The 22,324-nt window shown below is 46.4% G+C and overlaps 1 protein-coding gene across 15 annotated transcripts in view; it reads right to left on the bottom strand.

The window, feature by feature from the left end:
* Positions 1–853: 853 nt before the first annotated feature.
* Positions 854–22,324, bottom strand: part of Mast4 (microtubule associated serine/threonine kinase family member 4) — a 905,780-nt gene continuing 884,309 nt past the window's right edge. For all 15 annotated transcript variants that reach the window (XM_050160400.1, XM_050160395.1, XM_050160398.1 and 12 more), the window contains 5 exons: positions 20,291–20,520; positions 19,232–19,354; positions 10,954–11,090; positions 7,558–7,739; positions 854–7,282 (listed from right to left, as the gene is read on the bottom strand). In XM_050160400.1, the coding sequence (XP_050016357.1) occupies positions 3,387–7,282; positions 7,558–7,739; positions 10,954–11,090; positions 19,232–19,354; positions 20,291–20,520 (4,568 nt within the window). In that variant the 3' untranslated portion in view covers positions 854–3,386. The remainder of the gene's footprint in view (positions 7,283–7,557; positions 7,740–10,953; positions 11,091–19,231; positions 19,355–20,290; positions 20,521–22,324) is intronic.

Raw genomic sequence — 22,324 nt, 5'->3', positions numbered from 1 at the left:
TTTGACAAAAGGCTAAGACCAGGACAGTCTAAATCAAAGCTGCTCAGAGCAGAAAACTGGTAGGGCCAGGATCGAATAAGTTTGTGAAACCGACTGGACAAGTGGTTTTTGTTTTTGTTGCTGCTGCTGGTTTTTTTTTTTTTTTTGGTTCATTTTATTAAAGAGAGAAATAATTTAGGTAGAAACTTGGGATGTGATCAGAAAAATATGGGGAACGCAGCATGGTTTGAGGGAAGAAAGGAACATTAATGAGAATGGGAATGCGTGTGATTGAATTTTTGTTCATGTGTGTTGACATGGGTATCCATGTCATGTTGAAGAGGGGAATAGTCTGTTTTGAACTAAAAGGGAGTCATGTTGGGGAACACTCGTCATTGCGGGGGCAATGGTCCGTATAAATGATGTTGGGAAGTAGACTTTGCACATAGCCACGTGGCACCGGCACCCCTCAAACCAGCGTTGACAGTGTGTGGAAGCTACACCGTGAGAGTGACAGAAGACTGAACACTATGAAGTGTAGATTCTTCTAGGCCAGTAGGGAAGGGAGCCGGGAAAGGGGGTTTCTGAAATTGGGGGTGATGGTTAGAGTGAGGTCGTAGAACGTGAGGAGTCATGGGAGACGAGACCTCTTTCCTGGTAACATGGTGAGCATGGGTGTGTATGACAGTTAGGGGGCAAAACAAAATGGGGATAAGCTGGAGGATTTCTCCTCAAGACCAAACTAACTGTGTAGGGCAAAAAGGAAACAGGTAAACCAATCAACTCACCAAAAGCATTCACAAGGCATCTGAGTGATCGACCATCTGCAGTGTTTGACATATATGTACATAGGTGAAAAAACATAAAACGTCCGTCATCTTTCATGCTAAATTTTTATTCAATGTTATGCAACTGCATAAGTATAAATATTTGTTCAATATACAACAATTATGACATTCATGGGGGGATTTCTCGGAGAAAATAAGACTTGCCAACACGTTATTGCACAGATCCTAACAAACCGAAGCTGGTAAATCTACAGCTGGGAGTCCTACTGAGGGGTACATCTCACAACCACATGGAGACTGACCAAAGAGAACACAGGAGAAGTCTACCAGCTGGCGGGGGAGATTCACAACAACAAACAGGTGTCACATGTAAGCAACCTTAGGTACTCTTTACTCATCCAAAATGCAAAAACATATTTGGCAAAATGATAATACACTATACAAAATATACATAAAAATATCCTTTGTAAACAAGCTGCTAGTTGTGCTTAAAAGAAAACTGGACAGTTTGAAAGGAAAGGGCTGTAAACCGTGAACTACTTCCTGGACAGACCTGTCCTGTCCTGATGTCTGAGTAGAGAAGGGTTGCTCGATTAGATCTGCCAACCAGATATGCGTTATAAGTGTTGAGACTACTTTTGAGACCCATTTGAGTTCTTGTAAAAAATATGTTTGTTCTACAGTTTCACAATGTAGTGATGGGGGGGTGAGCTGTGGGGGGGTGGGGAGAAGGGTGAAGAGAACACTCCTTTTTCCTTTCCTTTCTCATCGCCAACGGGCTTTGTAACAATGGTCAACCAAGCAGTCAGTGATGCCGTGCCTTTGTTTCTAGAGTGCTTACAACCTTACAAGGTTAGTTATAACCCAGAGCGTGCTCACATAAACGAGCTTATGATGGAAAGATACCAAGACACCCCCAAGGGGTCTGGTGCTAGATTCAATATTCATTTGTCGTTTTTTCCTCTTACAGAACAAAGGCTTGCTATGTATCCCAAGCAGCTTATAAAAACGTATCTGCATTGTGCCTTAGTATGTACTTCAGCGAGTGCCATCTTATAGTCCAAAACAAGCCATCAAAAAACCGCAACAACAGAAACAAATCAGAAAAACCCTCAGCACTAAAATGATCTGACAGACTCTACACATTTCATGGTATACAAAATTTAAATAAGGCTTAGCAAAAGTAAAAAGGATGATCACATTCAAGCACCAAATAGCTCCAGTCTCTTTGTTACAAAATGCTGCTCTTTATTAATACAGTAATTTTTTGCATACAAATAAAGAGATCGTGTTATGAAATGCATGGAGCTACTCGATGCGTCAGAAATGAATGTGAAACCCAGGAACTTGCTAAAAACAGCAAGCTTCATCTACAACATAAGGCCCCAGCTATGTATTAAAATGTATCTGATGTCCTGATTATTCTTTAATATATATGCTATGATGCCAAAATCCACCCCACCCCCTTTTCCTCAACAAAAGCAAATTTAAAACCTCTTCCAATGCCTAATGCATATCACCCCACCTAAGTACTAGCAGGTTTGTGTGCAGCCAGTGATTTTCTGTTTCCTAATGCATATCACTCCACCTAAGAACTAGCGGATTGGTGTGCAGCCAGTGATTTTCTGTTTCCTCATGGGCAGGGCTGGCGCAGCACCCGCCATAACCATGTGCTTCTTGGACTCACAGCATGAAGGCCTGAGGGTAGGAGTTCAGAAAGGACAGGGAGAAGGAAGAAAGCTGACCCACAATGTGTTTCTAGTTCCTGTGGGCCCTCGGGTGAAGGCCAGACACAGGACCCAGAGACCCACAGTGTGTTTCTAGTCTCTGCATACCCTCAGGTGAAGACCAGACATAGGACCCAGAGATGGAGACAATTGTTTTTTTTTTTTTTTTGGGCCACTTGGACCTGAAGGTCAAAATGTCCCCTCCAAGGGCTGTCAAAGAGATGCCTGGCTCTACCTATCCTGGCCACTCACTCCTAGGAGAGGGGTCCAAAAGCAGCAGCTCAGAAAATACAGGTAGCCAGATTCAGTATGATCGGAGATCCTGGTTAAATATACACACAAAAACTCACCATCTACTGTATTTAGGGCTTCCTTTCATCTTTAACTCTACTTATACAAATGGAGCCTTGAACTATCCTCAAACCACAGACCAAAACACATAGGTGGATGTGTACACACGCGAGCATGGGTAGTATTCTATTTTCACACACACCTAGCCCTGACCACTTTGCTTCACTACCGCATGATGGTTAAGTGGTAAAAGACGTATCTTCACTTAGAAAAGCTTCGGTCAACAAGGCGGTCAGCAGCGAGGTACACACTCTACATCCCAAACCATACACATTGCTAGGTATGTACAGAGAGACTTCCTCACCAGCACACGGCCGGAGAGGCAGGTTTTGTACAAACACTATCTGGCAACAGTTTTACCGGTTCCGACTGGGAAGGCATCTGGAAGAAAGTTCCCTTTTTCTCTGTCTCTCCTCCTCTGTGAGCCCCGGAGCTCTGCTTGGAGGACATTCCCATACAATGCTGGTTTGTAAGGTGGCAACGACCCAGTTACACGGATGCTCTGGAGGGGTCTCACAGCCCTGTAACCAAGGGCCCCGTGTTAGGAGGCCTTTTTGTGAGGACTGCTTCGCAAGCTCTCCTTGCCCCTCCTCTGCCGCACCACGTAGTCCTTCTCCGAGGAAAGAGCGAGGGAGCGGTCCATGCTTTGGGCTGGGGGTGCTCTGGTCACCTCCCTGCCCACATTCTGTTTCCTGGCTGGGGGAGGTTGGGTAAGCTCTCTCCCTCTGGGTTCCCCTGTGGCAGCAGTTACTGACAGTGCCCTGTCCCGGTGGCCGGCTGTGCTGGGCATCTGTGGGTCTGGGAGGTGTGAATCCAGGGTGGAGTTGGAAAGTCGGAAGGAGGGCAGAGAGTCACTCTTTGTCATTTGGTTTCGGCCATCTCCCCCAGACTGGGATTTCCTATGGTCCCTGTTGCTGGGGGCTGAGGATTCTGAGGTACCCATGATAGCCTTGGCGGATGAGGGGCTGCTGGTGGCTGCAGTGACCTCTCGTGCTGCAGGCTGGGCCTCGGGAAAGCTGGCTGAATAGCTCAGAGATTTCTCTGGGGGGCCAGCTGAGCGGAGAGAACTCTGTGCAGTGGCAGAGGGTGACCGTTTCATACCGCTGGTCTTGCCGGTTTCAGCCAGTGGCTTCTGAGGACCAGGCCCTTTCCCCTTGGCCTCTGAGAAGCCCTTCCCCATGCCCATGGCTGGTCTCTCTGGGCCTTTGAGTCGGCTCTCACTATGGTGGGGAGAAGGGCTGGCCTCCAGCTTGTAGCCCTCTGGGGTTGGAACATAAAGTGCCTCTGTCCCTTTCTTCCCTTCCGACTTCCTGTCTCCAGGGGAAGCCTGCTGACTTGGGCTTTTGTCTGTCTGTCCGCACAGAGTAGGGCAGTCTTTCACAGTGGATGGTTTGGGATGCTTTGGAGACAGGCTTTGCTTTTCACCAGGAGTGAGAAGTTTCTGGTCCACTGCTTCACTGAACGCTGGATGTCCTTGTCTGGGAGGATGCTTCTCCTGCATCTCCTGGGGACAGCCTCCATTGGTGGTTTTCAGTTTAGCATCTAGAGGACTCTCTTCCGTGTGGAGTGTGACAGTGACCCTACCTTCTCCCTGCCCAAACACATCGATCGCCTTGCCCTGGGTGGCCAGGATGGCAGGGAACATGTCCAGGGGACCCTTGCTTCCACCCTTCCCCTCTCTGCTGGAGCCACCGAGGGGTTGAGTGGCAGGCTCTTTGCCTTTTGCAGACGCAGCACTCAGTTTCTGTGAGGAGAGGGACCTGTCTGGATGCTTAGACTTTGAAGGGCTGGGGTCAGGGCTAGGCCGGGACTTATGGCTACTATAGTCACTGTGCCCAGCACTGGGGGTGGCAGTGGTGGCGGTAATGATGGCAGTAGCAGATCGGGGAGTGTCTTGGAGGCTGGTGCTTGGCTCTGCGGCAGCGGATTTGGTCCCCAGCTCCTTGGTAAAAGTGTGGTTTGGTGAACTGCAATGCTGCCAAGCTGCCGGGCTGGACAGCTCTTTGGTGGTCAGGGGTTGTTGAGGGCTGTTGCCTCCGTGCCTCTGCAGGGCTTGTTCCTTCCTGTCGGGCTCTCTGGGAACCTGTTTCTGCAAAGAGGGGGTAGTGGAGGGCTTTTCACTCTTCTCGTTCTCAATTCCTGGTGGCTGAGGAGGGTGCCTGGTAGCAGGGATTTCGGGCTTGGCTTCTGTGCCTTTTCTTGCCCTGCCCACCTCCTTCTCACACAGAAGCCCGGCTGAGTACAAGGAGTCCTCCCTGGCCAGGGACTTCACCTCATCATGGCCATCTCTGGAGCTTGGTTTTGCACATGCCCGGGTTTTCTCTGTCTGGGTCTGCATGCAGAAATCGGGATGGGTCCGTCCCCCAGGAGGGAGGTTTTTGGAGCTGTCACTGGCTTTACTCATCTCTGCAGGACACAGCTTCACACAGGGCTCTCTGTATACATCATCCCTTATGGCAGAGCACTGACTTCTCACCTTCTCAGCTGCTTCCTTCGGACACGGTTTCTCCTTGGAGGGGGTCACTTCTGGTGGCAGCGGGTCACGTATACCCAGCCTGGCTGGGTCAGCATTGTGCAGGGTCTGCCCCGGGTCAGGAACAAGGGCATGGTCTTGGTGTTTGGTGGGACCACCATCTTTCTGCTGGAGGTGGCTCTCGGGGACAGTAGCTGTGCTCCTGGCCGCAGGATGAGTAGCCTTCCTGTCCTGCTTTGACTTTGATTCTATCCCAGGAGCTGCTAGTGATTCCTGGAGACCCCGGCTTGGGGGTAGGAACCGAGGCTCCAGCAGGTATGATTTATTCACCTTTAAGCTGGCAGAGGAAGGCTCCCTCAGGCTGGTGGCGTTACTCTTTTTCCCGCTGCTACTGGGAAGAGCTGGTGACCCCGAGGTTCCCACACTGACACTGGGGTGGGATGGGCTGGGGCTCTGTGCAGGTTCCGGGGAAGGTAGCTCTGTTTTGGAAGCATGAGGTCCAGACAGGAGAGCAATGTCCAGCGTGCCCTCAATTGGCTTCAGGCATGAAACTGACCTGCCCTCCAGCTTATACTCGGAGGGGCTCTTCCTCACGGGGGATTCGGGAGCCACGAAACCTGGTTTCTCACCTCCATTTTCTACCCGGCCAGCTAAGGCCTTGAGAGGAACAAAGGAAACAGCGCTCATCTGAGATGTGTGGGTACTGTTGATGAATGCCCGGCTCTCGGAGGCTGGCGTGGTCTCTTGCTGCCCAGCCATGGGCCGTACAGGGTTCCCTGGCAAGCATTCATGGGTGCTAGATGTCATCTTGGGTTTCAGGATGGCACAGTGACTATCATCTTTGTCGTCCAGTGACATTTTCTTTCGGAGGTAATCAATATTGGCCAGCTTGCTGTCCAGCTTCTCGTTCCGAATGTGCTCTTTGGCCTGGGAGGTCTTCTCTACGTAGTCACCCTTTCCGGAAGTGGATCTGTCAGGGGTGTGGCACATACTCTCCTGGAGGGTGCCAGAAGCCGAGGCCCGCTTAAAGTCACTTAGAGATTGGCCGTGCTCCCCTGGTGCAAGGCTGCACGCTGCCCCGTCTGAGGTCACCCCTTCGATGGCCCGCACGCTGGCCTGCTTGTGAAGGGTGTCCTTCAGCAGGCTGCCCACACAAGGAGACTCTGCCGCTGTGTTCTCAAAGTGACCTGACCTTTCCAGCCCCTTGGGGTACACTTTCTTCTCTCTCTCCTCCAGTCTGAAGAGAGCATAGCTTTCTGAGTCACCACCAAGGCTGTAAGGTTTCTGGTGGGATTCATGTTTCTCCTCTGGTTTCTTCACTATGACCTTGGCCTTTAGCTTGTCCCGGTCCAGGTCATCCACAGACTCTTGCCTGCCCAGCTTTCGGGACACAGGCCGCTTCAGACAGCCTTGTTCCACTGGCCTGGCTCGACTGAGGGAAGGCGCGTCACACACGTTCTCCTCCAGGCTCTGCAGCGTCACCTCCCGCTGGCACTGCTCCCTCTGCACCTCTTCCTGCGTCACCTCCAGGCTGTGCTTGCGGGAGCACAGGTGCTTCTTGTCACTGCCATAGGAGGGTGACAACTTCTCCTCAGACTGTACCCGCTTCAGCAGCGGGGAGCGGGGCGGCTCTGCACTCTTGGGTCTCACGATGTGTCTGACGATGGTCGGGGGAGAGTGCATCTTGCTGGGAAAGGCCTGAGTGATCTTGGCATTGCCCAGTGAGTGTCCCAGCAGTGGAGATGGTGACCGCTGAGGGGAGGTAGGCTGGGGAGTTGGAGAGGGTGTCCTGGCCAGGGGGGAGAGCGGGATGCTCCCAGCTGACTTTCGCCTTCCAGAGCGGTATCGCTGCCCACTGAGTTTGGGGGCCAGGCCGTGGAGTGTACTGGGCCGGATGTGCCCGGAGCCTGCTGGAGAATTGGGGGCACTTGAACTTGGTGAGCTGCTCTGGGAGGAGTTGGTACCTGGGGGTGGAAAACATAGGACTGTGAGCAACCATGTGTCTTTCTTTTTCTTCCTATACTTCTGTCTCAGAAGTTCAGAGACGGCTTCTCACCTAAGCCTCCCCAGAGTCCTACTACCCGCTCTATTCTAAAAATCAGAATGATCCCCCATCGTGTGCACTCTGAATGCTGTCTGTCACGTGCCAATTCGGCCTGTTTTCCTCATCCTTGCCTGCTGGTTTATGCCTTCCAGGACCTTTCCACTCTCTAGGGCCGTCTAGGCTGGATCTACTCACCTGACGGGAAATCAGGAGTCGAGCGGTAGCTAGGTGTTGGAGACCGTGGCGATAAGCTGTGGGTGGGGGATCCGGGGAGGCTCTCTCCAGATGACAGGGATCGGTTCAAGCAGGAGAAACTTCGGCTGGTGTGGAGCAAAGGAGAAGGCTGCTTGGCTAGCTTCTTGAAGAGCGATCTCCTCCTGAGTAGAGACAGGAGCACGTGATCAGAACCGACTTTCAGCAACAATCCTCACGATGGTTACAGTGGTTTTACCACTGCCACACAGTGACATGACAGCTGACCTACAAACCAGCAGCACACCACCTCTGTGCTGACAGCTTCCTCATGGCTTAAGCTCTCTTCATGATCCAAACAGCAAGAAACAGTAGGGCAAGGAAGTTATAAAGTATTAAAACCCTTCACCTGTGAGTACATTCATGCCTTGTCTATATTGGCATGACTTAATCAAGATGAGTTTTCTTCCAATGACTACTGTCTTGGTTAGAGGCTTACATTAAGGTGGGAGGTTTTGGGCAGAGGTTTTTGTTCATGAAGGACTGTTTGCTGTGCTTGTTCCACTGCGGGCTTGTAAATATGCCCGACACCATGTCTGCTGTGTCTTTTACATGGAAAACAGGCAGCGAGGTGAAGCCGAGGCTGGCTTATCAGTGGGCAATAATGCAAAAGAGCGTTCAGCGTGAAAAGGGGTCGTTATAGAAAAGTGTACGAATGCACAGCTTATCAGTGCAGTAACCGTCCACAGCTCTTTTACCAAAAAGGCCAGGACATCCCTGTAGTTGTCATAAACCGTTAAAACATTTTTCCTATATAACCTGAAGGAAATGAAAATACAAAGTACCCCCCCCACACCAAAAAAATACCAGAGTGATCCTAGAACTTGTCTAAGAGGAAAATAAAAATATTTGGGATAAAATAACATATCCCTAGGGAGATGGCTCAGCAGTTAAGAGCACTGGTTGCTCTTCCAGAGGACCCAGGTTTGAGTCTCAGCACCCACATGATGGGTCATGAACATCTCTAACTTCAGTTCCAGGGAACCTGACAACCTTCTGGCCTCTGTGGGCACTAGGCCAGCACATGGTGCATAGACACGCATGCAAGCAAAACACCTGCACACATAAAAAGTCAGGGAGCTCTATAAACTTGTGAAGAAGCACCCCATTTTCTTCTGACTCCAGAATGACTACCTTCTACTCCTACCTGTTTAGCATATACATCTCTTCATAGCGTATTTAACTCTCTGTAGTGTATAGTATATAACTGTAGAATATATATCTCTTCATAGCGTATTTAACTCTCTGTAGTGTATAGTATATAACTGTAGAATATACATCTCTTCATAGCGTATTTAACTCTCTGTAGCACATATAATTCTCGTAGTGTTTATATCTCTTCATGGAGTATATAACTCTGTGGCATATTTAATTCTTTGTAGTGTAAATAACTCTCTGTAGTGTGTATGACTATAGCATATATAACTCTCTATAGAGTATATAACTATAACTCATGTGCTTACATGGTTATTTTAGTTTTTCTAGGCTAGTCTTGGGGCTTATCTATTAATATGCAACCATGAAAACTGAGAAGCTAACTTAGAAAATTTAGGCCTGCAATCCCAGTGCATTGAAAGGCTGAGGCAGGAGGATCTCAAGTTCAAGACCTGTCTAGGCTTGTGCAATGAGTATCAACAAAGCTACTGAGTGAACTTAAGACCAGCCTGAGACATTGAGACTTTGTCTCAAAACAAAACAATGAGAAAGGGCAAAAAGAAGGTCGAGGATGTTGCTCAGTGGTAGAACACTTGCTTATGTGCATGAAGCCTAGGCCCAATCCCCAGTGCTTAAACAAAAGACCCCCAAATCATCACCTTAGAACTCGAGTTAAACTTAGAAAGTCACCTTCTACCTTCTGACACCATATGTTGTTTCTCTCCTACTGGTCCTAAGATATCTAAAGCCGAAATATCCCACTCCCCACCAAGCCCCAATCTGATGACTTAAAGGACTCCTGCCCCATTTGTTCTCCGCCTCAGCTGGGCTCTATACTGTTTTCTTGCATAATAACTGTTTTTACTGAAGCTAATAAAACACTATTATTATATCACTTCTCTTACAATCCTATCCAAAAGTCTTAGCATGAGACTCCCAGGGTCAAGTGAACACAGGAACATGACTACAGCTGCTCAAAAGAACCATACCCGACTGGAAAGAACTGCCCCTCCTAGGCACACAGACTCGCAAATGCTTTAGTAGGTACAGAGAACATCCCATGCTTCCCTGTCTGCCACTTGGCGTCACCTCATTAGATCTCAGTCAAAGTGCTATTATTTCCAGACTTATTTGAAAGGTTTAAAGATGCAGTTATTTTGTGATATGTGACATTAAAGGATTTTCTTAATCACATACAGGACATTTTAACTGCAGATTTCATGTGGAAAATTGCCTGTTGGTCAAGTGTATCAAAAACTAGCTCTCCTGAAATGATGTCTAAAGACTTAATCAATGACCAAACAAAGGGAAAGGGAAATCCAGCATGGTGAGATGGCTCAGCAGGTAGCTGTGCTACCATGCAAGCAGGACCACATGACCACCTGCGGCCAATCTCTTGAGTCTGATGGGAGAGAACTGGCTCCCAAAACATGCCCTCTGATGCACTGTAGCATGTGTGTAACAGAAGACAATAAATATTTTTTAAAAAGTTGATTTTCAACTTAACTACACCTAGAACTTAAACCCCAAAATAGAGGGTACAACTGTGAGGGATTTTTTTTTTTCAATTTTTGCTTAATTTGAATCCACTTCTAATCTGGATCTTTGAGTTAGGAAAATAGACCTTTAATCTGGGTCACACCTTGTGCTGGAAGCCTGTAGAAGGACATGGAAGAAGGAAGCGTTTGCTCTTTGCCTGCTTGCCCTAGCCTTGCTAGCAAGTCTATTCCTTCACTGGTATTAGATCCCAGTCCTTTGGGATTCCAGCATAAACTAAAGACCAGGTGATCCAGCCTTGTAGACTGAACAACCACTCAAGCCTTGGACTTCACAGCCAGCCATTATTGGATTAGGTGGACTGCAGCCTTTAAGACATTCTAATAAACCCCCTTTGTCTTACAGAGAGAGTTTCATTCTGTGAGTTGTGTAATCCTGAAGAACACTAATTCAACCAGAAAAGGACTATTCATGGTGTTTTTACATGCTAAAGAACAATAGCAATCTTTTTACAGTGAGAGCCAGTAACTCTTTCTGCTATACATGTAATGCATTGAACTTTAATATCTACTGTGAACTGTGGTATGACATTTCTCATAGAGAAATGCACCTTTCTCATATATATTTGATAGGGAATGCATTTTATCCAATGGCTATCAATCTTTCAAGAAGGCTGACTCAACTTACCTTTCTAGACTTTCCTTCTTCTTAGACTTCTTGCTCCTTCTCACCATCCGGCTCTTGTAACTGTTCCTTCTGGCAGGTCCTGTTTTGATTGATGTGTTTTCAAACGGGGTAGTGGTGATTGACACTTTATTCCCACTCTATAAAGGAGATGAGGCGGTGTTAAGAAGCAGCTCTGTGAAGATCAGAACTTAGAGACTCAAAGACAAGTAACAAAGGAGACGCACTGTGGAAGGGGGGTAAACGACGGCACAGTCAACCAAGTCCTGACAACCCAGATGGGTGGACGGCAAAGGAACACGTCCCTTTAGTGAGCATGCGGTGGGTGGGAGTCCACACATTCCACACATTTGAGTCAAAGCCAAGCTCCAAATATTAGCAGGAGGCTTGCCCTACAAAGGCTTCTCATACACTTTACTAGCTACCAGAAGAGCCCGCCATCTTCTAGATCTCAGCAGGTGAGTAAATGAGAGTTTGCAAAGCTTTTAACACCGAGTGTGACACATGGAAAGGGCTCTATAAATAACAGCCATCTTCATCCATATGTATTAAATACAAATGTGCCCAGGAGCTGTCTGGTCTTGCTTGATATATTTCCTTTCTTTCTCCGTTTCATGTTTTTCTTTGACCTAGAAACCACCGGGCGACAAAACCGAATGAGACTTTTATTTGTAATGATGTTAGAAGGTTCCTTTCTTATTGTCATAAAACCTGTCAGCTTGCAGAGCCAGGAAGTATGTGTCAGCCATGGGGAAAGCTCTCTTTAACCAGGTCAGGCACAGTGACATAATTCCTGGTGGGTATCTGGGTCCTTTCACTCCATCTTGGGATGGGGCTTGCTAGGCAGGCTCTAGTGATGAAGGTGAATATGGAGTCAGCAGCCAGGCACAGGGATGCCAGGTCGGGTGGGCAGACACTCTGGCTCCTACAATTGCTCCATGAACGTCGTAACAGCCAGGGGATAAATGCATCATTTCAAAGTCAGAGGTGGCTCTGATAAACTTCAAAGGACAAGCAAGAACAAGGGCTTTGAAAAAGGCCCTTGCTAGGAAGACCCCCGGATGCTAAGTTCTAAGCCATACCAAAGCATGTGAAGACAAGTGCTGTGGGAACAGGAGCATGGGAAAGCAAATCTCTGCTTCACTGATAATCTACAGTCTTTCCCCTTGATTGGGAAATACCCCATGCTATCATAAGAAGAAAATGGTAGAGCAAAATTAAAAGGAAGAAAAAAAAGTCACTAGAATTTCCACTCAGCTACCACTGGTAATATTTCAATCTATTTCCTGCTGGGTTTTAATTGTTTTTGAGGAGGAAGGGTGAAAATCAGACTTAGGGCCTCGGTGCATGCCGAACAAGCACTCTGCCATTAAACTACAAAGCTACATCATACCAGGCCCATACTAGTCTTTCTTCGGGCATGTATAAATATACGCACATCTTACAAACTATTTTAATGTAAGATTTGCAACTTTCCATTTTCCATTCACAGGTCTGAAACCCGATCATTAAATGTTCTTGAAGGGCATGTCTGTATTGGTTGCCTACTAATATCTCCCATTGTTACTCTTTCCTGGTTTTTAGTTCGATGAGCTGATGGTCCATTAGTTGTTTATATTCCCTTAGGACAGTGGGTCTCAACCTTCCTAATGCTGCAACCCTTTCTTACAGTTTCTCATGTTGTGGTGACCCCCAACCATCATTTTTTTTTCCACTGCTACTTAATAACTGTAGTTTTGCTACTGTCATGAATCATAATGGAAGCATCTGATGTGTGACGCTATGAAAGGGCCAGTTGACCCCGGGAATCATGACCCACGGTCGAGAACTCCTGCTTTACAGACTGCTTTGTTCAAGGTTTATCTCTAGTTTAGCACGGAAAAGATGGTGTTTTATTATTGCCTTCATAGTTCTAATCTCACATCTAATAGATTTGCAGAAAACATTTTAGGCAGATGGAGTTTGAATTCCTGCAGCAAGATAAGTTATATGTCTTACACGTGAAGGCACAATTTTTAAAAGTTTACATTTACTTTAATGGTAGAGATTGACCTTGTGGTTTTTCAGTGGAAAATTCACCACTGAAGACTTTTGGAAGAAGGTCTTCATAATCTGAATGGACCTATGATGACATCGCTTTCTTCCCATGATGGGTGAAAGGGGCAACAAAGCAGCTTGGGTACATCTCTCCATGGTGTTATGATCACCAGGACTGTCTTACCCCATGAGCCACTGGACCTGTATTCAAGTGCATTTCAGCAGAGTTATATTATAGTGCAGGCTAGCCAAGATTTCACAGGGTAGCCCAGGTTGGCCTCAAACTTGTGGTAGTCTTTCCTCTTCAGCCTCCATGGGGCTGGGACTTTTCTATCTTTGTAAGAGGCGAACAATGCCACCTAGTGCTTTAATAACACAATTTAGTATTTAAGCCACTGCCACATATAATCTTTATAACCAAGATCTAAGGGTCGCATGAGGTGATATGAGGTGATAGGTCTGTCATCCTTGGCTCACAGATAACAAGAGTTATTCTTATTCTTAGAGTCATAGTGGTAAGTGGGACAGTAATGCCTGGCCACTCTGTCCCTCATCCCCCAGTGCTCTTCCTTCCCACCCTGCTCCATGTGGGCAGCAGGTGCTTGGTCCCCCTCTACCTCTCTAGTGCCTGGCATAGAACATGGCCTGTATTCATCACAGTGGTGGTCAGCAGAAGTCACATGACATGTGGGGCATGCTTAGAGTATGGATCACTGAGAAATGGAGACATAGGCAGGATAAAATAGTAGAAGATAAATATAGTACAAATCACGAATGTTTCTCATTAGAAAACAGTGAGGAGCAGGGTTTGCTGACTCGGCACACTGCAAGGCTCTGAGTAAACGCCTCCTTCGACAAAAACTAGACCTACGTCGTCTTCTTCCATGCACGACTTTTCAAAAAGCAGTTCATTTGGCTGATGTGCATGCACCAAAGACAGCCCCTCTAATAAGAACTTTACAGCGTGCAAATATTAGTCAAAACATCAGGAGGCATGGTAAAAGTAAAACAGATCGGGTGCTATTTGTGAAGTCTGCCACCTGGTGGATCCACCTAGCCACAGCAGCAGCTCTCTGAGGCACAGTAACTTGATGAATGAGGAACCTCTTAAAGAGACGGTGAACAAAGGCTGTTTGAAAAACAATAGCAAAAGCAACAAAGCAGGCAGACTGTTAGATGCCCAGTTGCTTCACTGTTGCTTGAAACTGTTTTTGGGATTCGTGCACAGTGGGGGAGAAATGATTTGAAGCTGGCTGAACTGAGTACAAGAGCTGAAGACAGGTTAGCAAGTTCTCAATCTGCCTTGGTCAGTTTAGTAGCTGGCCTTAGGAAGTTCATGGAGGACCTCTGTTTTTGTCTGATGGTCTCGGTAAGGCTCAGCTGGGGCACAGGATCTTCCTGCATCTTTTGGGGGCCCTGCTTCTCCTCCTCCATCCTAGCTCCAGCCTGCTTGCATATCTTACCCCTACGTGAGCCAAGACATCAACCCACTAGGCTCACGGTGTACTTGGTAAGACCCGAGACCCACCCACCCACTTCACATCCTGTGCTTCTACTCACGTAGCCTAGACTATCCCGAGTCTACTTGTTCGTGCACAAAATCTCCGCCATCTCTCAAGGCCTGCACAGATTAACCCCAGTTCTCACGTGCTCTTTCGGTGCACGCTGGTAGAGAGCCAACTTTCTTTCCCCTGAGCTTCTGCCTTGTTTACAGTCTGTTCCTTATGCTTAGCACTGTGAATAAAGCCTGGGATTGCCACTGCTTCCTGCTGTGGGCATCAGACTATAAGGTACTGGTAATGAGATGCGTGTGTTGGAGCGGTGTGCAGTAGGCGTTGAAAGCACAGCCTCTGAATCACACTGCCTGCAGAGAAACCATCCTCTTAGCAGATGGTGGTGGCTGCCTTGTTCATGTCTCTCTACTTCGGTTTTTGTGTCTGGAAAATGGGGACGCTTCTACTCAGAGACTAACTGAGGGTTACGTGAGTTTATAGAAAACACAGCAGAGCCTGGTAGGTGCCAAGTACTCCTGCTTCATTAGCTGTGTATGTGTGATTTGTTAATGTTGTGTAGGACCGCGTACGTGTCTGTGCGCGTGCATGTGCTATAACCACGTGAGGCCAGAAAACAAATATGGACGGCTTTTCTCAGGTGCTGTCTACCTCGCTTTTTGATAAAAGATCTAGAAATTCACTAAGCAGGCTAACCCGGCTGGCCAGCAAAACCAGAGATCTCCCTGTCTTTGCTTCCCCAGTGGTGATATTACAAGTGCCACTGCGCCCAGATGTTTCCCCCTATGCCTCTAGATCAGTGGTTCTCAACTTGTGGGTTGTGACCCATTTGGGGGTCGCATATCAGATTTCCTGCATATCAAATATTTATATTAAGATTCATAACAGTAGCAATAACTACAGTTATGAAGTAGCAACAAAATAACCTTATGGTTGGAAGGTTACAGTATTAGGGAAGGTTGAGAACCACTGTTCTATAGATCAAACACAAGTCCCCATGCTTGCAAGGAAAGTACTTTAACTGAACTATATATAACCCCAGCTCCCTCTTAGCTAGTTTTCTGTGTTGTTTTTGGTTTTCCATGATGCTCGCAGTATTTAGCCCAAAGCTCTGGCTATTATCAGCGTCTTCACAGATACGGGAGGATGTCAGTCATGCCATTTGTTTGTTCCCTACTCCATTGAGAAGCTCCCCAGAGTTTGTGGGAAGGAAGTTACTGAACCAAGTGCTGGCGAGGCTTAGAGATTCTCTAATGCATCAGGAATTGAAACAAATCAATCTGGACAACTGGAAAGTTTCCCGGTTGCAGAGGGTAAGCCTGACATGTGCTCACTTGATAAGAACTGTAACTAGGAGAATACTGTCTCCACCTACAACAGAAGGGTAAAGAAAGACCATGCAGATCTTTTAGAAAGATTGATGCTGTCCTTTGAGTTCTCCTGCGAGGGAAGGTATGAGGGGATTGAACAGTGGCCATGATCAGCCACTCATCCTATGCCATGAGCCTACTCTGCCAACTGCTATTCAACCAGCCTTCCTGTACAGGTAAGCTGGAGCTGCCATAGTAGGTTTCCTTTGAAGCTGTAAGGGAGAATGAGACCAAATGTGGAGCGGTGGAAAGCCAAGAATGCTCTCAGTATCCTCTGTACAAAAGGTAGACTTAGTTCATGGGATTCTACACAACCAGGCAAGTGATCGTTCCACTGTTTCCTAAGGATGCCACCAGATGCTGTAAATACTAAGTATAAAAGATCATGGAAACGACAGTCAGGAACGAATATAGAGCTGCCACCCTGATGTGAAGCCAGCCACACCGCATAGAAGAACACTGTCGAGGCTAGTCACTTTACACTCTTTGTTCATGAATTGCCGGTTAAACTTGGAAGAAAGCTGCGTGATTACACACTTCACTGGGACGATAATTATATCCCTTGCATCCTCTTTGTTTCATTACATAGTAACTGCTCTTGTGTGCTTTCTTCATGACCAGAGGCAGAATCTACTATCTGGGTGGGTGGCAGAGCATTCTGCAGCTTCAAAGGGGGCCACGGCATGGCACATTCCACCGCGCTTGCACTCTTTCCGTGGCCCACAGTGACTTTACCCAGTGATGGAGCTCTAAGTTGTAGAAGGTGACCATAGGCACTAGGTGAGGTGAAATTTCATAGAGGGGACAGCTGATTCTCAAAAGAGATTTCCAAAAACCTTATGGAGGGGGCTACAATCCAATTTCACAGAAGCAAGAAAAGGTATTTGGAAATCCAGAATCACATTAAGATATAAAATAAATTCAGCTCTTTTTCTTCTTCCATAAACATCTGTGTGCTGTGAAATAAATACAGGCTGAGGTAGGAGCTATTTTGCACATAGCATACTATTTTTATGAAGAATGCAAGATATATATATAATTACTATATTATTATGCTTAATTTTTTTCTTATTAATTTGACAAAAACTAGGGTAATCTAAGAGAAGGAACCCTCCACTGAGAAAACACCCCCATCAGATTGGCCTGTGAGCAATTTTCTTGATTAATGATTGATAAAGCAGGGCAGGGCCTAGCGGGACAATGCCACCCGTGGACAGATGGTCTTGGGGTACATACAAATGAAGGCTGGGGAAGCCAAGAAGCCCAAGTCAGTCAGCAGTGTTCCTCCATGGCCTCAGCTGCAGTCCCTGCTTCCACGTTTCTGCCCTTCTATCACCTCATGATGTACTGTAAGACCTAAGCTGGAAGAAACCCTTCAACCCCAAGTAGCTTTTATCAGGGTCTTTCTCCCAGCAACTAAGACAATTCCTATTGAAATTCCTTTAGCTTAAAAAAAAAATCATTGTCCTAAGGCATCAGTTGGATGGATGGCAACTAAGAGAATTATTCTCCAGGACCAAGGAAACTTGGCGGTAATGAACTGCTTCGTTTGTTGATCTCAACTGTCTCCCCTAAGCTGAAAGACTCACACACGGGATATAGGAGACAAGCTCCCGACATTCATTCTCGGTTCTTACTGAGGCTCTGCAATCTGTGATTTTTCTTGACTTTGTCCTAGGTGTTCTAAGACAGTTTCAGGAGCTTTCACAGACAGGATCTCAAAGTCAGCAGTTCCGTCCAGTCTCGCATCTCTGGGATGCTTGACTGGGAATGTTATTCTGCCCTTGTTAGAGAATTTAAAAGGAAAGATTGCTGCACTGAACTGAAATTTTGGACCAGAAGTAGCTATGTGGTCCTGTCCTCCCATTGTCACGTTTGGACAACAAAGGAGGATGCTGTAGCTATGTGGTCCTGTCCTCCCATTGTCACTTTGGAGAAAAAAGGAGGATGCTGTAGCTATGTGGTCCTTTCCTCTGGTTGTCATGTTTAAACATAAAAGGAAACTGCTGTGGCTCATTTTAACTCTATAAATTTGCTGAACCCTAAAACCAAGGCCATTTTTAAAAATTAATACTGTGAATTAATCAAAAGCAATAACTTTTTATCTACTAGCTCGCCCTGGACCTTAGGATGTAGAGACTATTGCTTCTGGACCCCGGACCAGACTCTGAATAGCCTGAGTCTGGGAAATGACAGGGGAAGGAACAAGGAAGACATTTAAATGCATCTGTTCTGGAAAGACCTTCACACCCGTTCTTCTGCTAGTGCCTTCAAATTCCTCATTTTCTTGCAAGTTCCACAGCGGTGTCGCTCCCCTGGCATGCTTATCCCTACTCGTAGAATGTTCTTGACAATCTCTATGCTTCAGCCTGGGATAGTTAAGTTCTTTTTCTCATATGCATCTCTGAGAGCAAAAAAACACCTCCTAATCCCTGTATCAGCAATATTTATGTGGTCTCAAACATTATTTAAACGATGTATACGGGTTTACAGTTGTACACATTTATCCTCTGTCTCCCTAATGTTTTGGTTTGTTTTTGATGCTCAAATCTCTCTGGTTGGTCATGAAATAAGAGGTTGCCCAAAACATGCCTAAGGAAGGGACTGTGAGTCTCATCTCTGATAAAGCAGCTCTTTCCTGAGACAGTTTAAAAATCAAATTCAGATTCAGTTAATTTTGTATCTTTGACTTTATAAGTCTGGAGTTAGCGCGTAGCCAATCAGGACTCTCGGAAGAGCTGCCTGAGAGGGGGAATGTGCACACGGTTCTCCATTTATATTCCCGCTCCCTGGGATCTGAGCTGCCTCGGGCTCCTTTAGATGCTCCTTTCTGATCCCCTTGGAAGTTTAACTTAGCTATGTAAATGAGAGGGGAGGAGCCTCGTAACTGCTCGCCATCCTTCCACGCATCATCTAGAACGCATGTCAATACATCTGAAGTTCTGTCTTTGAGAGCAGCGCCAGCCCTGAAGCAGAACCTCTAGATCCGCCTTCCCAGTTGGACAGTACTCTGTCTCCTCCTATACCAGAATAACGTCTTCTGAGTTCACCTTCAGAACTGCTGGCTCCCACATGGAATCTACGATGTGAGGTATATAAACAAGGAGGACTCGTGTTCTGTAAGACTGGTAGCGAGAAGCAAATATAGGCAAGTCCAGGTTCAAGGACACCCTTTCTTTCACAGCGTGAACCCAGAGACCTCACAATAGCTCTGCATCATATGAGATTTCTGAGTACTGCTTCCCATCCCTTCCACTGGTGAGACGGACTCCCAGCCCACGCCACAGAGAACCTGATCTCATAATGCTTATTCCTTAGGGTTACCTACTGCCTCTACATGGCCAGGACATAGGAGAACAGTACCTTCAGCAGAAGCTCGATGACTTCTGTGTGGACGAGTCCATGAACCGGCTCTCCGTTGATGTGCGTGATCAGGTCCCCAGCCTTCAGTCCAGCCTGGTGGGAGGGACTTCCTTCTTCTACATTCTGTAAAGAGGAGAGTATATCTTCATAAGCAAACAAATGACAAACCCCAACACCTACTGTTTCACCTGTCAGGATACTCTGAGTCACCTTGTGAGTGAGCCTAAGCTCATAATAAGAAGTCAAAAGGGCATGGCCCTTGCTCCAATATTGTTCTAAAACAGAGTAATTCCCATGTTTCCTCAAAACTGCCTCAAGTGAGCAAGCATGTGTGTTTTGAAAAACAAATCTAGAAAATAAAAGAAAGAAAAGAAAGACATGTAAAGGACAGGGCTGGAGAGAAGGCTTCATGGTTGAGAACATGACTCTTGCAGAGGATCTGAGTTCAGCTCCCAGAACCTATGGTAGGTGGTTCACAACTGCCTCTTAACTCCAGCTCTGGGGTAACCGATGCTTCTGGCCTCTGGGCAGTAACACTCAGATATGTATGTAATTAAAATAAAATAACCCCCTTTTAAAGGATAATAAAGGGATATGAAGAAGATGGTCTTCATGTTTACCCAATTGCTACATAAGAATGGGCAAGCAATTATAGAAACTGGGCAGAGTTAGGAAAACTGACTGCTTGGTGATATACCCAATTCTACCATGGGAGTAGAGAAAAGAGTTGGGTGGTGGTAGTGTAGGTCTTTAATCCTAGCACTCAGGAGGCAGAGGCAGGTGGGTATCTATGACTTTGAGGCCAGCCTGGTCTACAAAATGAGTTCCAGGATGATCAGCTAGGGTTGCTACACACACACACACACACACACACACACACACACAAAACCTGTCTTGAAAAAGAAAAAGAAAAAAAGGAAGAGAAAAGAACACTAAAAGGAAATGGGGTCCCACGTGCCACAGAGACAGAAACACGTCAGCATCAACTATGCTTTGGTCAACAGCTGTACTCTGGGCTGGTTGGAAAGGAACACTGACAATAACGAGCTCTACTCTTACCCAGACGATGTGGTGTACCGTGTAGATGTCACTGTCACCCACATACACCCGGATGGCTCGGATGGTAAATCCATAGTTCTTCCCTGAGCTGTGGATCACAATGGGCTGGTGGGGACTGGCAGATGCGGCTGAAGAATCTCGGCTAGGGGAGGAATCCCGTGAAGAGGAAGGTTCTGAAGACAGGGAGTGCGGGGACATGGGACTTCCCAACGGAGACACAGCAAACATATCTGCAACAAAGAAGCCGGCATCAAAGCGCATCCAGAGCACAGCCACCCTCCCCATGGGAAGCCCCACCACAATCAGGAGAACAAAGAGTGGTCATAAAGCAAAGCCCTTTGTTTCTAATGGCAAAAGAAGAATTATGTAGAAAATGCCCATGTCGGTATCGGCCATGGATGTGAAACTCAAGCCTGCTGAGGGAACATCAAAAGTCTTTGTTTGTTTCTCAATACTCTAAAATTAAGAATTTTTAGTTTTCCTTCACAGAGTTTTCTGGTTTTAGATTCTTTAAATTATTTCAGTGAAATAGATGCATGTATTTATAGTGTCTCGTTATAGGAGTAAACTAAGGGTAGAATGAGATATACTCTTCTCCAAATCTAAACAATTTAACTGGATTCTCCAAACACACACGGCAGGAAAACAAGAATCAATTACCAGCTGCTTTTTGCAATGTTACTGAGCTAGAACTTATTAACACATTTCAGTTGAGAAACTTAACTACAAACGAATGACTGCTGTTACAACTGCTCCTCTTCACACAGTAGCTTCCAAGAATAAGGTTTCTTCAAGGGTAAGGAGGGCCGAGATACATGCTAGGAGCAAAGCAGCTCATATCCCAAAATGCCATCTCTAGTCTGTTTCAGAAGCAATCTTCTGTGTTTGAGCATCTTTATTCTCCAAGGCTCAGAGACTGAAACCTTACCCCCAAAGTAGTGGTATTTGGAGAAATATGGTATTTGGAGAAATATCTGGAAAATAACTAGATCAAGAGGACTCTGCCTCTGGCGATAGGGTTGGCATGTTTCTGGAAGAGGCCTGAGAGCCATTAAGAGATGCTGTCTATGTGGAACACACACCAGAGGCCTTGACTGGGCATCTGTACCGCCATGAACAATAGATTCTACTCTTTATAATTTATCTGAGTATAAGGTACTGTACTATAGCAGTTAGTGCAAATGAAGAAGCAAACTCACTGTTCTGTCTATGCGAATGCACGTGGATCCTAATTAGTCATGAGCCTGTGTGTGTTCTGAGAAGATAACCACCTACAGAGCAGGCTGAGGTTTGAATGTGAACTTGGCTGGAACAAGGCAGCCAGGTGCTATCAGAGACGCGGGGACATGGTGAGAGTTATTGTGGTCCCAGCGAAATGACAGCATCCATCTTACATGTGCTCTGAGTCTTCTGTTGTCCCCACAAGAGTAAAGCTAAATGTATTCCCGGGACTGTTCTCTGACTCTGACTTCATGGGCCACAGTGATTCTCTATACTGATACAAAGCTGTGAAATCCAAAGGTCAGGTAAAAAGAGGTCACTGGATGGGGCCCTGTGATGTGTGAGTAGAGGACAGATCAGCCACTCAGGACTCAAGCTGTGGGAAGGCCAGGATTCCCTTTCTTAACCACATGGCGGTCTCTACTTCCTCTACAAATGGTGAAAATTCCTCTTTATCCAAATTGCAGGCTACTTCACCTGCTTGTACAGATGGACTAGGCTGCACTGAACTGCCCTTCTTTGTTATTCGTGCACATTGGGCCCAACTCTGAAGTACGCATGGCCATACAGACAACAGAGATAGGAGCTTGCCTCATGGGGCTCAATGGGATGTTTCCTAGCAAACAAATTTGTGTTATGCTTTTGAAAGCATTTGTGCATATCAAATTTTTGTACAAATATAAAATAGCAAGTAATCTCTCTGATACATAGTTTGTATTCTTCCCAATACATGCCACCCATGAAAGAATTTAGTTTCCAATCCTATTCTCTTTTACTGAGTGATGTCATGACCACTAGTGTGTGCCAAGGGAA

Source organism: Alexandromys fortis, unplaced genomic scaffold (assembly GCF_014885135.2).
Source record: "Alexandromys fortis isolate MF-2015 unplaced genomic scaffold, M_Fortis_MF-2015_v1.1 scaffold_76, whole genome shotgun sequence".
NCBI classification, from domain to species: Eukaryota; Metazoa; Chordata; class Mammalia; order Rodentia; family Cricetidae; genus Alexandromys; species Alexandromys fortis.
This window is presented reverse-complemented; position numbering and strand designations above follow the sequence as displayed.